This window comes from Pogona vitticeps, chromosome 5, assembly GCF_051106095.1.
Source record: "Pogona vitticeps strain Pit_001003342236 chromosome 5, PviZW2.1, whole genome shotgun sequence".
Lineage (NCBI taxonomy): Eukaryota > Metazoa > Chordata > Lepidosauria > Squamata > Agamidae > Pogona > Pogona vitticeps.
The window spans coordinates 152353173-152369111 of NC_135787.1; the positions used below are offsets into that span (position 1 = coordinate 152353173).

General features: G+C 37.8%; 1 protein-coding gene across 2 annotated transcripts in view; it reads left to right on the forward strand.

Moving 5' to 3' along the window:
- LRRIQ1 (leucine rich repeats and IQ motif containing 1) overlaps positions 1-12038 on the forward strand; it is a 131092-nt gene extending 119054 nt beyond the window's left edge. For both annotated transcript variants that reach the window (XM_020777759.3, XM_020777766.3), the window contains exons 26-27: positions 870-990; positions 11283-12038. In XM_020777759.3, coding sequence (XP_020633418.3) covers positions 870-990; positions 11283-11416 — 255 coding nt within the window. In that variant the 3' untranslated portion in view covers positions 11417-12038. The remainder of the gene's footprint in view (positions 1-869; positions 991-11282) is intronic.
- The last annotated feature ends 3901 nt before the right edge of the window (positions 12039-15939 follow it).

Below are 15939 nucleotides of genomic sequence, written 5' to 3' on the forward strand. Positions count from 1 at the left end.
TGCCCACTGAAAAACAGACTTACAAATAGCAGACTTTCAAACTGAGCAAAAGCAAACTACCATGCACATTTCAGTTTCAACTGCTGTAATCAGTACAAAGGATAAATTCAAACATAAGCACAAATATAGTCTTACATATAAATAAGTGTGTTTAAGATTGTGATACCAGGTTTGGTAAAGTACATGTAGTAGGTAGGCATGCAGGATTTTTCTTTTAAGTATGTGCACTTGCAAAAAAATAATTGCATTAGTTTCATTACTGGATCTCCATCCTGCATTTTAAATTGTACTGACAAAAGAACATTTTCTTTATTTATTCTATTCTCTGAAATCCATCAACATATTATACTTTAATGTAATTATCTTATGCAATCTATGTGTATAAAACCTGTTCTGAAGGTTTGGTTAGGTAGCAAAGATGAAATTACCTTCTTGATGTTTGTTGGGTAAAACTGATACTTGCTCTGGATTAAAGACAAATATGGCAAAAAATAATCAAATGTTACATTTCTGGCACTCAACCCCAACTTTAAATTATAGACTGCTCCATAAATGATCTTAAGCTGTTTAAGGTTTCATCAGTTGTCTGCAAGATTTATTTTCTTCAAAATTACTGTACTAAAATGTTGTCTTTTATTGCCGCGCCGATTCTGATCACAAACCACAATTTTAAGATCGACTCCTATTTACAAAAAATGCTTTGACATAGTGCATTTGTTCAGGCTAGGCAACAATAAAGGATTGTGGGATCATTCTGAAGAAGATTGTTTGACAGAGCCGGCTTGTTTGTTTGAGAGTAATGTGATCTGCATTCAGAAAATGTCATATTTTGTTTCTTGATTGTGTACATTCTCTCTCACTGCTTCCAGACAAGCCCCGTAAGAAGAGAAGACACGGATTTAGAACTTGTTTCCATGACCAGCGCAAGTACTTTGACTCAGAACAGAGAAAAAAATAATCAACCACACAGACACTCTGCAGAATCTTCAAGTAAGTTGTGATTTACTTTTAATAATCAGTTAGACAAAGTTCACCCACCCAATGGGCTTCAGCATCACAGTCCTTTTTAGTAAGACACAAATGGCTAAGCCTATGCTTTTGGTTTTGCCCTTTCTTGAAATATTTGCCTTTGTGGATATACAATTCATATACAGAGCTATATACAATTGTGTGTGAATGCACATAATGTAAAAGATATAGAAATAAATATGTACCGTATATATGCATTTGGTGTATGTGAAAATTAAGAATCATCACATATGTGTTTAACTAAAACACATAACTTAATTATTCATTGCTGTAGGCCATTCTAAATCCTTCGATGTTTCCTTTACTAAAGGCAGATATTTGTCTACTTCTTTGGGTCCAGCACTGAAGCTGTTTGCGCATAGATAGCTTTCACTGAAATGAATGGCACATTTTCATGCAGTTAGAAACTGATGGGCTTTCATTTAAAATGAAAATCTTTTACATGTCCTTTTTTATTGTGTTGCCTCATAAGTATTTATTAGTAATGACCTGAACATCTTGGAGGTGAGGAATAGAGTTCCTGAAGAAAAATATGAGCATCTCAGTTAATTATGTATTGCCAGCCCATATGATTTATGGATCTAACAGTAAGAGGTAATGTGCCAATAAGTAAGTGGTGGGACAGAAATTGTATTCCTCTGACATTATGATGCCATTATAGTCAACAGAAATGTTTAGTAACAAATGGCATACAAGGACTAGAGAACTGTTAATCAGAAGCACAGTAGTAAATGCTACTTTTAAAAGGGGAAATAGCTAGGGAGTTGTTTAAAATAAAAGATTTACCAGGAAACAAGAAGCAGAAATCTTTAAATAAGGAATGAATAGAAGTTGTGGCTTACTAATAGTTCAAATAAGAACAATAAATAACTTGAAAAGTTTTGGTACATTATTATGGTAATAATATTTTTACTAAGTCTGTTTTGCTAATTTCTAAAATAATTTTAATTTGTAAAATTTATAGGCTGAAATCCTCTTGCTCAACAGAGTAAGTCAGAATTGGAATAAGTCTGTCGAGTCAGTGGGGATTTGGTGAGTCAGTTCCTCCACAAGTTCCATTGGTTCAATCGACCAAATCTAGTTCTAATTTGCTATGGTAAGCAATGGGATTTCAGCCACTGGCTTTGCTCTAATTTTATTGATATACTTAGTTTGAAGCAAAGATGAATATCTTTCTGAATCTCCCTTCATTTTAAAGTTCATCATGTAACACTGGGAGTCTTGGTGCGAAAACAGACAATTCTTTCCTTTTCTTCTTTTTACGGTTAATCTAGGCTGTTGATAAAATGCCTAAGACTGAAGTCCTATGAAAACAATTTAGAAAATCCACATTAAACAGTGGGATTATTTCCAGGTAGGGACACCAAGGATGGCACTACATGAAACAGGCATTTCCAAAACACATTTTTGTAATAATTTAAACAGCTACAGCAATTTTACCTAGCAATTTTAAATTGTTGCAATGCAAAATCTCTCAAATTGCAGTCAATCAAACTGCAGATATCTTTAATTTTGCATGGATCTGTCAGATGTTATCCCTTAAATTAAATATGAAAACATATATGCAAGTCATATGGCTTCCAGTTCTTTTCTTTAAAAAATAAGGTAAATGGAGCATATTCCCTAGCCAAATCTCTCTCACCAATAGATCCCTCAGATCACCTTCTCACATTCCACATTGTGAGATGTGAGAAAGTAGGATGAATGCTTCCTTTGAGCTGATTTCTGTCCCATGAATTTTTATATATCTGTGTTTTGTGTTAATAAGTTGTACTTTGAGCTGATTTCTGTCCCATGAATTTTTATATATCTGTGTTTTGTGTTAATAAGTTGTACAATGTGGATCGTTTTAAGGGAGTATCCATTTTGAATACTTTCACTGATTTTTATCAGTAACATTTATTTTACCTTAATATTTATATAAGTTTATATACAATTGTACATCCAACATATCTAATAAAAAATCTAGCATCAGGCCAACAATGATAAAAAAAAGTGTAGCAGCTTTTTCAGCCCAAAGCTATAGAACTCAACTTATTCCATAAATTTCACTGATCTAAACAAGGATTAAATCAGTCAATTTTTCATTAAACTGTTGATTTTTCTCTCTCTATGCTGTATTTGCTGTAAAGTAATACAATGTGGTAAGGGCTTTAGTATAAATTATAAATCAAGTCACACAGTGCTTAATATGCTGGTGAAAATTCTATGATGTCTTAGCAGCATTTCTGGCATGTCTGTCCACTGATCTGCAAAGTCTTTCTCTCCCCTCACCCCACCCCTGCCTTTCTTGCTCTTTTTGTTAGAGATTCTAGGTATTTCCTATATGGCATTACATCAAAAGAGAGTATATGTCAACTTTGACTTTGGTTAAAAAATAGAATATTTGGTCAAAAGGCAGAGAGAGACCAGAACAAATGATTATCAAAGAAAACAAATTAAAGAGAAAACTTACTGCTTGGATAAATGATCATTCATTTCTAAATTTATGAAGTCTTTTCAGCAAATAATAAATTCAAAACCTGTTTTTTGTACATGCAAGCACCTCAAAGTCTGCATTAGAATATAATTAACATTTTGAATAGTCAGGAGAAAGGATAACCTACAGTTAGCTGAACCACTGGAAAGTTATTTTTCCAGTAACCACCACAGTTTTGCATCCTAATACTAAATGCAGTCATTAGAAATAAATCACATTGATTTCAATTAACATAAATATTTATGTAATTTGGCAGAATATGATAAATTACTAGGGAGCTGGTGAAGTTCCAGACTAACCAAAGTGTAAGGGCATCATGTAGGGTCCCAGGAATACTCCAAGTGAAATACAGATTTCAGAAACACTGCTATAGAATATCAGCTCACCCGTAACAAGATGCAAGACTCAACACTGCTTCTTTCTGCTTCCTTTTTTCTCCTTCTAACAAATGTATTACATCTGGAAGCCATGAATAAAGAAGTTTCAATAAAAACTAGGGGTGAGAAAACTCGAGTTGGGTTTAAGCAAGAACTTGAAATTGGAATTATGCATGAATACAGTTCTGTTCCAGCAAACTTTGTGTAGATTTTAGTGAGCTTGCATGGAAGAAATTTCTGGTTGATTCATCCCATAATTTCCAGTTATGTAGCAGAGAAGGCAAAGAACACTTAGAAAACAATTCATTCTTGGCTACATCCACTGGCAGCCATTTCGCATTTTAGCTGTCCAATAGAGCATTTCAACTGAAGAATAAAGAGTTCAAGAAGCCATACCTGTCCCTCCCAATTCCACTGATTTCCACAAATCTCATCTGGTTTTAAAAACCAAGCAGGATTGGGCCTGATTATTACTTGGGTGTGAAACCACTGGGGAATACCAGAACTCTCCAGATGGGACTAGAAAAGTATCCTGTTTCAAACCCCCGGAGAGCTGCTGCCAGTCAGAGATGACAAGGCTGGGGTTGAAGAACTTGACAAGATGGTTTGACTTGATATAAGGCAGCTTCCTGCATTCCAAAGTTCCTATCTCTTCTCCATCAAGTAGAAATTTCTAAAAGCCTTCCAATGGGGATTTCCAGCATCCTGAATATGGATAGCTTATATGAGAAGGAAGTGACATGCCTTTTCCTTGTGTAGTTCTGTCTAGATCTTTGGTGCTACAGGCAATTATGGAACCACTCAATGTCAAATTCGATAATACAGGCTTCTTTATTGCAGATATATCTTGTGCAGTTAACAAGTTGGATTGCGAGTATCTGTTTTAAAAAGCATAATATTCTTCGGACTGATAAACAAATAAGCATTCCAGGGTGGTTTAACGATTGGATGATCTCATTTTGACCATGAACAATGACTCCTGCTGTCTCATCAGTTCTTTCTCAGCCTTAATTACTTATTTATTTTATTTATTTAATTTATATCCCACCCATTTAGACCGAAGTCTACTCTGGGTGGCTAACAACAATATTAAAATAAAATAAAACAACAATATTAATATACTAGAAGATGGCAAAATAAGTTAGGTATCAACAGGAAAGAAGGCCTGTCTGAAGAGCCAGGTCTTAAGTTGGTGCTTATAAATGCCCAGCGAGGGAGACAGACAAATTTCTGGGGGGAGATTGTTCCACAGCCGAGGGGCCACTGCCGAGAAGGCCCACTTTCTTGTTCTTTCTCTTCGGGCCTCACTCAGCGTTAGGCCCTTCAGCCGCCCCTCCTGAGCGAGTGATACAAGTAGATCTAGGAGGGAGAAGGTGTTCTCCCAGATATTGAGGTCCTAAACCATTTAGGGTTTTATATGTCATCATTAATATTTTGAAATCAATTCAGTTACGAAGCACTTTACTGCAGTGCGGTCAGATTTTCTCCTATACAAGCCATATTGGAATGAAATGGAACTGGGAGTACAATTTTATTCCTGCCGGAACTCTCATTCATTACACAGCCATGCACAAGATGCTCATGACGGGTTGCATCCTATGCTTCTAGATCACAGGTGGGAATTGTGCAGTCCCGTAGCTCCCATTCCTTCTGAACCCTCTGAACATCACTACACCTGTGCACAAAGGTCCAGACATACACACACCAGCCTCCAGGGGATGCAACTGGCCATGCAAAGGCCAGTGGGGGTGGTTTAGATCACAAATTGCTTTTAATAAAAATAAAAAGTTCCAGACACTTCCCAATTACCAAAAAAAAAAAAAAAAAAAAAGACAAGGATGTGGCTTGCTGAGGTCCATGGAGGTGTTAACGGGGTCTTCTGGGCCCCAGACATTGGTGGCTGCACACACACATGCATATACGCACACAGGTTTTAAGTGGTTATCTTGTTTCACATTTGACCTAATCTTCCAAAGCAGATCTGCCAAGCCACTTTAAAATAATTTCTTTTGATAAATGGAAACAGTTCCCAATGTTTCCAGAGGCGTAAATTCTCGATAGGAAGTAAGGAAAAAAAGAAAATTAATTTCATAAAAATAGACAAAGAAACAATTCATTCCTTTGCAACATTTAGAATAGGCAGCAAAATATAATGACAAACACTGGATTGAGGATGTCATATAAGAACAATAGCCTGAAGCCCTCTTTTCAGTCTAAACACAAAAGACAGATAGACTTTTTAGCAAGAAAATAGTGATTTCAAAAACTCTGATGTTGTTTCTCTCTCCTGTCTTTATTTAATTTCTTTTTTCTTTTCTTTTTTCTTTTTTTTAACAACAGACTTTTCCAGACTTAAAGTTGTGCCTTCAAGTTAAGGAAGCAAGGCAAACTCAATAATGTTGTTTTCTCACTTGGCTTAATTAGAAACCTCACCAAAGACATAACTGAATTAGCATCAGTGTTGCTCTTAGATGGAGTTTTTTATCTGCCTCTTATGATTTCAGTGAAAAGAGTTCACTGGAAGTCCAAAGTTGTAGCGCTTAACTAAAAAACTTATAAATATACTAAAGTTAAATTGAATATTTCTTCCCATTAACATTAATACTAACCAATAAATCATAGGGTATCAATTTTGAATCCTAGGATAGGGGAACAAATCTCTTTATTTTCTTGATCCTGTAGCTCTGATTAATTTACCTAAGGATTGTGTGAGCCAACAACTGACAGGACTGTGCTGGAAATCAGTCTTAACTAGCACGGCCCATGGTGAAGCCTGGTGGGAATGGCACTTGAGCATTATCTAGAAGGCCACAAATTGCCAATCTGGCTTTAGCTATTTCTAGGGGGTACAATGAATTAATTGAATGGCTTTAAAAAGAAATCATTCTAAACTTCATGGCCTCATTTTCATTATACTCTTAGCATATGCGGAAGGAAATGTTAACTCTTCCTCACAGATCCTGGAGAAGATTGTCCACTTTACAAACAGTTAGCATTTGGTTGGGGGTTCCCATGAGTATCATTTAAGAGTTTTTTTCTCCAGGGCTAATTGTAGCAGATGCTGTTTTCAGCAGGATTACGGTATGGCATGGTAAACCTTTATTCGCATAAAACAGTATGAACGGGGAAATAAAACACAAAGGAAGAAGAATCACAGGGTGAATAGACATAGTCAACGTTAAAGGAGGGAGTACAAATGATGATAAGTAATACAAAATACCCAGGGAATGGGGTAAAGAAAAGTTCTACATTATGAGGCAACAGTGAGTTCCATAATTACAACTAGATACCGGTACTTAGCCACTGCCTCGGTGAGGGGAGCACAGCGGACACTCAAAAAAAAAATAGGGAGAAGGTCAGGAAAAAAATCCTAAAAGGGAATCAACCAATGATCTAAAAGGAGTCTCTGAAAGGAGTAATGTGTTGGACATCTGAATTGAATATGATCAGGCAACAAATGACAGAAAAGGCACAGTCTTTTTCCTTTAGGGATTTTGGAAAAGCGTCCATAATGCATAGCCGACGGGAAGATGTTAAACCGGGCTAGCATGCTAGCCCTCCGCCACTTAGGATTAATCAGTAGGTTGAAATAATTTAAAGGATGTTCTAAAGAAGGGGATAAACCGAAAACTTTTGAAGAGCAAGAGGGATTAAGGAGATCCCGTAGGATTGAGACATGACGGATTGAATGGCAGCTTAGATCGATTTAAACTGGGTTAGTGGAGAAAGGGTTAAACCTTACCCCTAACCTCAACTTGGTGCTATGGCTTTACTCACAGATCTTCTGCATCCACTGTAGGATGCTATGCCTTCTTGGTTCTGTTTTATTGCATAGAAGCATGGACCTTAATACTGACAACTGCAAAAAAATAGAAGTATTTCAAATGCAAATTTATCTGAGAATGGTAATAATTTCTTGTATCAAATGGGGTAACCAATGAAGAAGTACTAAGGGGAATTAATGAAGATCAAAAGGCTAATAAAAAGCGCAACGTGCATAAAACTGAAATACTCTTGTCATATAGTAAGAGAAGACAGATTGTTGTAGTAGGTCACTCAAGGTAAAATAAAGACATTCTTAGTTGAAGAGGTTGGGAGACCGGTTTAGCCACAGCATAACTTCATTTTTCAGAGCTGCCACATCCAGTCACTTTAACTGTGCTGATGTCAAACCTCAGATGGGAGAGGACCAAGGAGGAGAAAAAGAGAAGCTAAATTAAATGCATAACTGTTTTGTTCAGTTAATTTCATTGGAACTTTGTCATGACTAAATTTAACTGGACTGCAGCCAAAATAATAAAAATCTTTGAACTGGATTCAGTGTGCGGGGAGCCAATCTTTTCCATTTCTTCTGATTTAATAATAGATTGCACTAAATGCATATAATAAGGAATTGCCTTTTATTGTCAGAGAAATCTTTGATGCTTTCTATTATCTAGAAGTAATATTCACAGCATAATAGTCATATTATATACATTAAAAATGTAACAAAACACATGTTTGAAAATATGCATGTGATAGAGGTAAACACCTCAGGGGATTCCCAGTTGGCTGCAGCTCCTGGTGGTATCTACCCATATGGGGGGAGACATGTTTTCATGATATAAAGCATGGAATTACATTGAAGTTGTTCATTCCCTCTAGTAGTAAACAGCTTGTCAAGTTTCTATCAGTCTGGAAGCAAAATGGGGCTACTTAGAATCAATGTACTGGTTTCTACATATTTAAAAGTACCTCAGAAGTATGTGAGTGTGTAATTTAAAATGCCAAAAAAAAAACCCCACACACTCCACCTTATGAGCTTCAATGCCCTTTGAGTGTCCTGGCCCTGCAGAATATTGAAGAGACAGATGAAGAGACAGATGTATAAATTTTTTAGAGCATGGATAGGGAAGAGCTGGCCTCCTGATAATATATGGCCTGGTGAACCTTTTCATCCAGCCTACTTCCTCTCCCTGTCTATCGTATTAACTGCTCTGTCATGACAATCCAAAAAATACTGGAATTCACATCTTCTCGGATGATAAAATAGGTGCAGCACAAAGACTGGTGAGAAAGGCAAAACAGTGATCACCATGAGGAAAGCACATGACGGCACAGTAGCTTGAATAGACAGAAGTAGGCCTGCTAGTCTCTGTGCACTGTGGTCACGCTTCCAAGCTTGTGCATGTACCTGAAGGCTTGTCTCCCACGTCTTGTTTTCCTGACTGCAGACATGGCCTTCTCCCTGTCTCCAAGGATGTCTTTTCTACTCTCTATAGCCCTGTCTGCTTGCAGAAAAAGAAAATGTCCATGCTTCTGGGTGGATAGTCCTTGGATAATTCATGGAATGAGGGAGAGACAAACACCTGAACAGAAAACTCCTGCCTTTTCTACTTCTTTCATTTTCATGGAGCCATACTCCTTCCATATCAGAGCTGCATTCTGCATTTCTGCATTGTTTTTATAAGCACCACCACTCCGTCCAGCTTGGGGAGGGAAGTGTCTTAACAGAACCAGACACTGGGTCTAATGTGCTGGAATTTATTTATTTATTCATTCATTCATTCATTCGTTATTTATTTATTTATTTATTTATTTATTTATTTATTTATTTATTTATTTAGATTTATACCCCGCCCATCTAGACAGATAGTCTACTCTGGGCAGCAAGTCTACCCTGGGCGGCAACACAGTTAAGGTAGATGGCAGCTGAGCTTTGGTATATAGGAGAGGACAGCTGCTGCTTTGTGAGCAAACATGTTTCTAGTTGCAGGAAAATTCAGAGGACGGTTGGACAACATTTTAGCCCTGTAGACCACATCGGACCCAGAGCAAGGCCCATGCAACCATGCACAGTCACATAGTACTAGCAACAACAACAAAAACACAGTGATCTTGAGACTTTGTTACCTCTTCCAACTCCTAGTAACTTTAAAAGACAGAGGATGGTGTCTCACCACCATCTACCATGAATCACTTGATCAGCTGTACTCCAGAGGGCTGTGAATGAGGTCTCCCTAAGTTTCAAGGAAGTACAGAGAGTAATTGGATGCTGCAGGTTGTACACTCCTGATTTAGAGTTGTCTGACCCACAAAAAGAAGGGGAAGGGGTCTATACAATTCCATTTAAAGCAGAAATTTTAATGTTACTTGTAAGATGTATGTTGGTATGTTGTGTGTACTCTGTCCTGTTGGCTGTTTACATGCAATCTTAATTTTAGGCAGATGCTTAAAGAACTTAGACACAGAAACAGCTGCCAGAAATAGAACGCCTTAAATTCCTCTTTGGCAGCCTTTTCCCTGTGACAAGCTGTTTGTGTACAGTGGCTTGCTGCACAGAATAGGGGATTTTTCTCCATACTATCATCAACATTTTTCAGTGGCTTTCAAAAGGGATATGTTTTATGTGGATGAGACCTTTGAGATGTATTTAGATATCTGCAGTAGGTATTTTTGTAAGTGGCTGTTGACAACCTGAGATTTATTGATAGTTTTGAAGTTTTGAGATTTGAATAAAATTATATATTTCCATACCAAGGGCAGTTTCCCCCATTTCTCTTATTCATTTGAGTAAATGGCATCTCTGTTCAGTATTTCATTGGGCTAAAGTCTGGCCAGCGTATGTTGGGCTAAGAAGTTGAAATAGTATCCTGTTGGACGTTTAAATCATCTTGAATTTTCTTCATGTGGTTAAAATATGTCAGAAGTTAGGAAAAAGATCTCTCTCTTGTCTTATACGTGTGAATGAAATACATTTCTGTGCAAATTACAAAGTAATAATTAGACACAATAGGAAAAAATGTAAGCAAAATATGGATGTACTGTATGTTTATATTTTCAGTTTGTTTATAGAATTCCTAAGAAGCTGATATATATATTCTAGTATTAGGTTCCACTGCAATTTATGTAGAAGTCACTTCTACTGGGGTGATGGCACATGAATGCTAGTTAATATACAGTGCAAGTTATGGATGATAGTTACAGCTGTGTTAAAAATTTGTGTGTTTAATTAGTGGAATCTGCTCAAGAAACAAGTCTGTGAACAATGATTCAGTGAGGGCCACAAGATGTCACCCTGTAGATTTCATGTTTCAGCCAATGTGTTCAATGTGATTTCTTGCCCAGTGAATGTTTGATCCACATTTAGTAAAAAAAAAAAAAAAAAGTCAACATGTCTATGTGTGTGCTTGTGTTGATCAAGTGAATGTTAAATATCCCTAAATTGCCACAGAGATCAAAGCAGCTCAATCAGTTGAGGGCTGAAAAAAAGCTGAGATATTTTGTTAAAACCTTTTGAACTAAGAACAAAGTAATGAAATCAGGGCACATTGAGAGGCTGCTGCTTTCCTTTTAAATGCAAAAGAAGCATTTGGACTAAAGCAATGGCATTTTAATTCCAATTTCTCCTTGTGTAGGAAAGGATGCACCTGCACCTGAGAGATCACATTTGGGCCCTTCACATAAAGAGCGGATATCATTTCGAGACCATCCAGTTCGGCTCAGCAGTGGATGGGGAAGTGGCAAAAAGAAAGCAAAAGCTTTGAAATAGTCGTTGGATCTTCGGCATTTAAAACATATGGGGGTCTGTTTCTTCTCAGGGGGGCCAGTGAATTTCAATCCTTTTTGGATTCAACAGATGCAACGTTTCTAAGAACCATGGATCCTCTATTTGATTTGACTCTGCATGCCTTTTCGGTTTTGGAAAAAAAAATTCTATAAATGTCAGAAAAATAATATATTGCTTCCATTTGTAATTTATTTTTCCAGCATAGCTCAAGATGAAAACAAATTTCCATAAATATTAAAAGGTGATTTGTAGAACCAGACTAACATATTTGGATATAATAATGGCTTATGATTGCTTACTGATTTGTGATTGAAGTGACCTGATCCACAGTTGAACTAAACGGCTTGTGCTTAAGTTCATTTCCTATTCAATCCACACTACAATCACAGAGAGAGAAAATCAAATTGGCTTGACTGCTTTAGTTAGCTACTTTATAGACTGGATTATATAACTTTTAGAAGCAAAAGGTGGAATGTTCCTCTTTCTCCAAATATTTGAATTATGTGAATATATTTCATGTAAAAATTCTTCAAATTGTACTTAGCACTAAGGATGGATGAGTGCATGCTCACAGTACAATAAAATTCAGTTTTGACAATTCAAATCCATGTCATAATGCTAATTTATGTTTTTCATTCTGGGATATTATATCCATCTTCCTATAATCTGCTCCTCTCGTTTGCAGAATTAAAGTACAGATGTTAAACACTGTGGAGTGGCTCTATCCTTACCTAATACTGTATCATTAAGAATCTACATTTTTTAGTTTTCCGTTGGGTTTACCATTTTCATGCCACAGTCTCATGTGCATTGCATTAACAAATATATGCCATCCTAACTGAAGCAGTTGTTTTGGTTAGCATGGTACAAATTATTGATAGAATCTGGGGATACAATTATAAGGTTTTTAAAACTTTTCTATTTCCTTTTCTGTGATTTTGTCCCAGTGGAGTCTTGACCCACTCAAAGCTACTGTTGATAGAAAACTGGAGATTTTGGTAAATAAAAAAGGATGTATTCATACATTGCGGCTGTGTTCAGAGCATATTATACATTCCCTGAAACAGTAAAGTGCCTATCAAGTTGTCTCTTTTCATTATTGTCCTCATATTAATATGGACTGATTTTTTTTCTTTATCTGAGACCACAGCAGGGAAAGCTGCTGCAGGATGGAGATGGAAGGGACATCTGAAATATTTTATGGCTTATTCTGTGGTGTATAGAAAGCTGCACAGTTGTCCCGCCATCTGCTTACTGTGCACAAAGATTCAGGTATTGAATTACAATCTGCATTTTAATGTCTCATGCCATGATTCATTAACAGAATTTAAAACAGATGGATTCAGCTTTCAGACTTACCTGCTCTGTCCTTTGATTTTAGAAATCCAAGACCAGTACAGTCACTTAGAAATAAATTCCACTAAAAATCATTTGTGAAATTTGATCTAAATTGGTTGGTACCCAGGTACTTCAATCTTGGTAGATTCCAGAACTGGGATTCCTAACACATATTTAGAAATGTTGTTCTAGATGAGTATCAGTTCTACTCCAAGAAGCTTCCTATTTCCAGTGTAGTATGATGATTCAGATGTTGGGCTTAGGTAGTTGTGCCTGGTTTGAAATTTTCATTCAGCGGCAACCCTTACCAGAGCACCTTAAGTTACTTCAGTCTAATCTATTCCACAGGATTCATATGAGGATAAAAGGGAGGACTGTATTTGTGGCTTTGAACTCCTTGGAAGAAGGGTTGAATAATCTGATTGACTTCTGTCATCAACATAAGTGAGCGTGAAGAGGCTAGTGGAAATGGGAGATGCGTAAATCAGAGTATGACTATCACATCTCATTCCTAAGCATTACAGCTGCAAAGTCAGACTTGCTTATCTTGAAATTGAGCTCTACTTTTTAATGGCTGGGAATTAAACTTCTTTTTCAATAGTGGAAGTTACTTTTACATATTATTGAGAACATATGAGTATCCCTGTTTTTTTAAAAAAACCCCTGATTACAGTTGATTGTAGTTCCTGTGCATCCTATATAGGAAATGGCCTCGATTCCCACAGTTACTACAGTACACCTCAAACAAAAATTTTACATAGAACTGACAATTTTGTAGGAAAGGACTACAGTAGTAGAAAGTTGCAGGCAGATTTCCATTTCTTTTGGTTTTGTACATTGCATACAGATAGTTGTATGACTACAATAATACCATAGATTGACAAAACTCAGAATGCAAGAATTTTCTGTTTACATTTCTGGCTCTCACAATGAAAATCAAAAATGCATCCAGAAAGTGTGTACTGAAGAAAGCAAAACAAAATAAATTAAGTCTAGTTGAGATTCAGTGGAATGTTTATGTCCTATGTATTCACCAATTGCTCTTGGTTGCAGAGTTGTGTGACGGACTCTGCCAGAAAATTTTAATCATTTTTTAAAAATTAGAATACATTAAAGTTGAGGTTGTACAGTATGCACTAGGAAGAGATCAGTAGGGTTTTGATTAGATTCAACAATAAATTACACTGTCCTGCTGCTGAATTTTGAAAAAAACAGAGTAGAGATATTGGAGAATTAATAGAAACATGTGAAGGCTGCCATCTTTGACACAGGTATTTAAGGAAATAAACAGTTTTCAAGTTTTGTAACAACCTTGCTGCTGATACATGAGATGAGATGAGATGACCTATCAACATGACTGTGCTTAACAATGTTGCTGGAGCCCAAATCTTTACCAGTCAGACTTATTAAGTCTAAGTACCACTGAAAGCAAGATTGCATTTCTAGGGTGGAAAGGTTGCAAAGTCAGATGAGGTGTCCATTACACTCCTGGGAGGCCATCTCCCAATCCAAAATCAAGGCAAGAACACGATTTCCTGGCAGATGTCAGTGATTCACCCTAATGGTGAAAAGGCAGGTTCTGGAAATCACCGAAATGGAAGATTGCCATTGACCAATGCTCAGCTTTCCAATATGGGGGATACATAAACACACCAGGTTTCTGTACATCCGGATCCCTTTAATGTTAGTTGGCTGCAAAGGCTTTTCCACATCACATCAAACAGAGACCAGGCCTGCAGTAGTTAATTTATTGTATCTTCTCAGCTCTGCCAACAGTGTGGGATTCTGCACAGTCCTAATAGTACAGAAGCTTTAGCACTGGAAGGTACCGGGTTCCTAAAAACAATGTGATTCTCTCTGGCTTTTCCCCAGCCTTCTCAAATACTTGGGCTATATTTCACTGTCCAGATGCTTCTTGTATGGATCGGGTTAGACTCGCATATTCTCTGTTAACTCAAATTGAGGGTCTTTTGAATCGCTTCTTCCGGGTGCTGATTATAAACCAGCAAATCAAGAAGAGAATTTCCCCTGTGCCGATGCGCCTCGCTTAAGTGCCTGGCCCTTTGGGTATTGGGCCAGACACGCGAGCAAGGCCAAGTGTCCAAAAGGGATAGTTTGATCCCACGCTGTCCCATCATGGTTCCAGAAGGCTTTTCTCGCCTTCTGGCCCTATCCTGCGTCAGGTGTGCATGCATGGAAGTGGTGGCTTCGGAGGGAAACCTGGCTGGAAGGAACCGCCTTATTCTGTCTTTAGGGTGCGTGTTTTCTGTGCCGTCAAGTCGGAACCGACTTATAACGACCCTAATAGGGCTTTCAAGATAAATGAGATATTTAAGGAGTGGTTTTACCAATTTCTGCCAATCCCTCAGTCAGTTTCCGTGGCTGAGTGCGGATTCGAGCCCTGTCCATCAATCTATTCTACTACACCACACTGGAAACCCGAGGGGTCCGAGCCGAAATAGACTAGTATACCAAATAGCCCATTCCTCTGCTCTTCTTAGTAAGCTATGGGTGATCTATGGCGGCAGATCTATTCTAGATAGAACTTCAGGTTTCGTCAGGTCGCATCAGAGGAATCACTCAGCTATAATCATGATTCTGTGGAGGTCAGTTTTAACCGACAGCGGTCACGTAGGAAGCTGTTGCGGTTTCCTTGTTCCTCCATGAAGGGGGGAAACATGAATGACGGGTTTTCTCTGCCACGATGGCCAGCGCAGGAGGAAGCAGCTGCCTTGCAGGGAGCCAGAATACGGATCTATTCAGCCTCCTCTTGTCTGCAAGGGCGGGCAGCAGTTCCGTTTCCAATATTCAGGCTCAAAAGAGCCGCTGCTGTTGTTGTCCGAAATACACCATCCACAACAAAAGGAACTCTGAGGCTGGTATTGATTAGAGTGAATTCGAGGGTAAGGCCCAAACTGGCTCGCTGAGAACGCATCAAGTGGCCACCTTAGGCATATATCCCGACTTTCAGCGATCCCACGAATGAACGACTTCCAAAACGCCCTATCTTACAGTCCAAGCTAGGGCATTTCTCTTGGGTTCCTTTATTAAGCCAACCCATCTCATGTTAGGGTCGACCTTCGCCTTGCCTGGCACTGTTGTCTTCTCAAGTGGATCTTCTCTTCTCGTGATACGGCCAAATTTGGGCAGCTTGTTACTCCATATGG